The 4,128-nt window shown below is 37.0% G+C and overlaps 1 protein-coding gene across 1 annotated transcript in view; it reads right to left on the bottom strand.

Moving 5' to 3' along the window:
* The window catches only part of WDR17 (WD repeat domain 17), a 64,086-nt gene that overhangs the window by 28,938 nt on the left and 31,020 nt on the right, over nucleotides 1-4,128 (bottom strand). The window contains exon 11 of the mRNA XM_023514916.1: nucleotides 3,544-3,630. Coding sequence (XP_023370684.1) covers nucleotides 3,544-3,630 — 87 coding nt within the window. The remainder of the gene's footprint in view (nucleotides 1-3,543; nucleotides 3,631-4,128) is intronic.

Below are 4,128 nucleotides of genomic sequence, written 5' to 3' on the forward strand. Positions count from 1 at the left end.
TCTGTGTTCCATTTTAATTAGTTGAATTATTATTTTATTATTTCATTTACCTTAGATCAGAGATAATGGTATTTATATTTCTATAAGTTCTTTTTCCAAATGTCCAGACTCATAACTTTTTGAATGCCTCTCAAACTTTGTATTTTGCAACTAATGGGTCTTAAGGGTCCCAAACGATGCATGCTGAGATTTGCTTACTTGTTAGTAAACAAATTATTATTCCTTATGATGGCCTTTTCTTAAAGTTTTTGTGCCATGAGTACAAACAGCAGCGTTCCCTTGGAAGTGTGCTGGAAAATCTCCCTGCAGCCCAGGGCTACCACACTGTACTGTAGTCAGTTCCTTTTTCCATTCCTTTTCAGTGGCTTCCCCACTTTGAGGTACCTTAATTGTTTTATGAAACTAAGAATCTTTGCTCATTATTTGCACAAGAGAATAAACCAAGCAACTTCTTGGACCCTAGAGGTCAGACTTGGTATAGCCCTAGGAAGGGAATAAGAGGACTGCGCAGATCTGTGGGAACCACGCACCTGCCAGAACACAGTTTGCTGGAGGAACATCTCCTCCAATTACCGTATAAACAGTCCTCACCTTCTAAAGGCAAAGAGGGGAAAGTACACTTTGGAACCCGAGTGTCATCACAAATTGTTGATTCTGTCACAAAGAATTATAGTGCTTATATTTATTCAGGTCCACATGCAGAAATACACCAGTTTGCAAACTGGTGGGGCAATCTGAAGGTGGGCAGATTGTACCTTAAGAGCACTAACAGGCCAGTGTCTCCATTTAGTAAACTATACTTAGCATACCTACATATATTTACATGTATTTGTGATATATTTGTGTATTATATCTATGCAGATACATAAATATAAAATCTTAGAAATGAGATCATAAACATTCAAAGAATGCACATAAAGATATATAAATTCTGAAGTCAGAGCTTTATGAATACACTTTTTATATGTTCAAGATGTTTCCACTTATCTACTAAAATGTTAAGTATAAGATGAATAAAGGTTAATAATAGTTAAGTACAAAGGCTTTCCAGTATCATTTTAAAATACAGGTTTCTTAATCAAGTATACATATTAATCACTATTTAATTTTTATTTCAACTGACCAAATTCTTATTAACTCTATAAAACAGAGAAATAAGAATGTGAAGTCATTTAATTGGTCAGATAGAGGATAATTCTATTCATTTGTATATTTAACAAATATTTATTGAACATCTACCCTTTTCAAGGCATAGGGAGGGCTAGGGACACCACGTTTTGCTAAGAATACACCACTAAGCGTGTATAACACAGGTGATGATCTCACAGGGTCACAGGGCTGACATTTTAGAAGGTGACACAGCCAATGGGCAACCAAATATGTAATTAAAATTTTGATTTTATTATAGTAAAAGGCCTATTATACTGGAATTTTATCTAATATGGGGGTCAGAGAAGACTTTCTGTGGAAGTGGTTTTTGAGTTGGGAGCTGAAGGACAGGCAGCTGTTACCTATGTCCAATCCTAGTAAGCTGCATGGTGTGGGGGTGAGAATTAGATTCCTAGAGAGAGGGGGACAGCATGAGTGAAAACCTTGAGGTAAAAGCCAGCTGTCTAGATCAAGAACTGAATGCCAGGGCGGTGCCTATGGCTCAAGGAGTAGGGCGCCCACCCCATATACTGGGGGTGGCAGGTTCAAGCCTGGCCCCAACTAAAACTGCAAAAAGAAAAAAAAAAAAAAGAAACTGAATGCTAATGTGGCTGGAGGCAAGAAGCAAAGGTCTGAACTGAGCTTAAAGTAGACAGCAGCCAGGAGGAACCAGGTTAACAAGGCCTTCCTTGTAGAGCTTGCTAAGAGTTTCCATTTATCCTACACTTAGTGGGATCTCTTGACAGCTGTAAGTAGTAGAATAATGTGCTCAGATCTGTGTTTGAAGTGTTTGCTCTGCAGCATAGAAAGGTGGGATGGTGAAAACAGGGAGGAGTGATAAAGCATATAGGATCCTGCACGTGGTTAGGAAGGAGTTTTTTCAGGAGTACAAAAGCAAAACAAACAAAACAAATGTTAGAGGTTTGGTGGCAGGGGGATGGTAAGAAAAAGAAGAATGTTCAGACAGAAAATATGACAGGAATGGGTAGAAATGGAGAGATAGTAAGATATAAAAGAGAGGGGGGAGTCTGGCTTTATTGATTTTTGTTGTTAGCAAGATCAGCCACAGAGACAGGAAATACGGGAGGATGAGCTGGTCATGAGCCCAGTTTGCACATAACCTGAACAGTGGTCTATGAATCCGTCCACATTTTTGAAGGAAATACATAGGTCCATCATTTTGTATGATATGTGACTTGACACAAGCATTATAAGGTTTTAACGTCAATCTGCACATTTCCCACAGGTAGTATGGAAAAGTATAATTCAGATTGTTTTAGACCAGTGGCTCTCAACCTTCCTAATGCCATGGCCCTTTAATACAGTTAATGTGGGTCGCGACACACAGGTTGAGAACTGCTGTTTTAGACAATATCTAACAATTTTTAAATGTTATTTATATCCCATGAAAGGGAAATCTGAAACATAAAATTCTTGAAAATGCAATGTGTTAAAGGCCCACTGGTTGTAAAGATTTGACTTGGGTTGAATTTTAACTCTAAGTTGATTTTTTTTTTTTTTTTTTTTTGCGATTTTAAGCTGGGGCTAGGTTTGAACCTACAACCTCTGGCACATGGGGCTGGCGCCTGACCCCTTTGAGCTACAGGTGCCACCCAATCTAAGCTGATTTTTACATGGAAAATTCTTGGCTCTCAAACAAGGCTGACCTTTCAAAACCATCCACTGAAGCTATACAACTTGGGAAATTTTCCAGCGCAAAGGCACTAACATTAGTCGAGGGACAATGGGAAGTCACCGGGACAATATCACGTGTAGATTCCAAAGAAATAAAACAGAAAGCATGTTTCTACAGTACAGGGTACCCATAGAATGGACTAATTCCTGTTTTTCATTACTTAGCAGTATGCTATCTTCCTAAATATTTGAAAGTTGTTTTGAAAGCTGGAAATCGATGTTTCTAAATCATGTAAAAACTTGATGGAATAAAAACAGCTTAAAAAAGCAAGCAATTATAAGGCTCCTTTTCATTTGTTAGGTAAAGGGAATACTACCTAAAAAGAGTGAAGAGTATTACCTATAGGAATAGCATTTTTTTGGGCATTATTTCATAATTTTTATGGCAAAGTAGCATTCCATGGTAGACATATACCACCTTTTGTTCATCCATTCATGAATTGATTGGCACTTAGGTTGATTCCACATCTTTGCAATTGTGAATTGTGTTGCTACAAATATTCAAATACAGGTGTCCCTCTGGTAAAATGACTCTTTTCCTTTAGACAGATACCCAGGAGTGGGATTGCTGGATTGAATGGTACGTATGCTTTTAGTTCTTTGAGGAATTTCCATACTACCTACAGGAATAGCATTAAACCTCGTGTTTAAATCTCCCAAAGTTATTTATTATTTGTGTCAGGGAAAAAAAATACGTACTTGTTGTTTTGGCTCCAGTCACAACCAAACACTGCCGCTGGGTGTCTGTACTTGTGTAGGACTTTACCATCAATTGTTCGAATGATACTAAAATTGATTATAACATGTTAATAGAAAGACAACACTCTAAATACATTATTCAGTGGAACACAGTCAGAATTGTAAATTTCACATTTAAATATCCCAGGATAGAGATTTTACAAAGAGTAAGGGGCATTTAAAAGCACTGCATAAATGACATTACCAGTTTTAAGTGTATCTGCATCACATAATATTATTGCTGGTAATCCATTTAAGTCAAATGAAAGGTGGTCAATTTTGATTTAATTTCTAGAATATTGTTTAGTTCAGCCAAAGTATAATGTAATACATCTTAGACCAGAAAGCTGTACATTAGATTTTCACCTTCAAAATGAGGTAGCTCAAAATTAGTAGTACTTAAAACAACTCGTTTATAGAGCTGACTGTATGTGCCATCACACCAAGACTAAGGCACATAAATATAACATTTTAATTATACAGTCTCAATAACTTAACTTGAAATTGAGAAAACATCCCCCAACCTTCTGGTGCCAAAAAAAAAAA

Source organism: Otolemur garnettii, unplaced genomic scaffold (assembly GCF_000181295.1).
Source record: "Otolemur garnettii isolate 467f Iridium unplaced genomic scaffold, OtoGar3 scaffold00061, whole genome shotgun sequence".
In the NCBI taxonomy this organism is placed as follows: domain Eukaryota; kingdom Metazoa; phylum Chordata; class Mammalia; order Primates; family Galagidae; genus Otolemur; species Otolemur garnettii.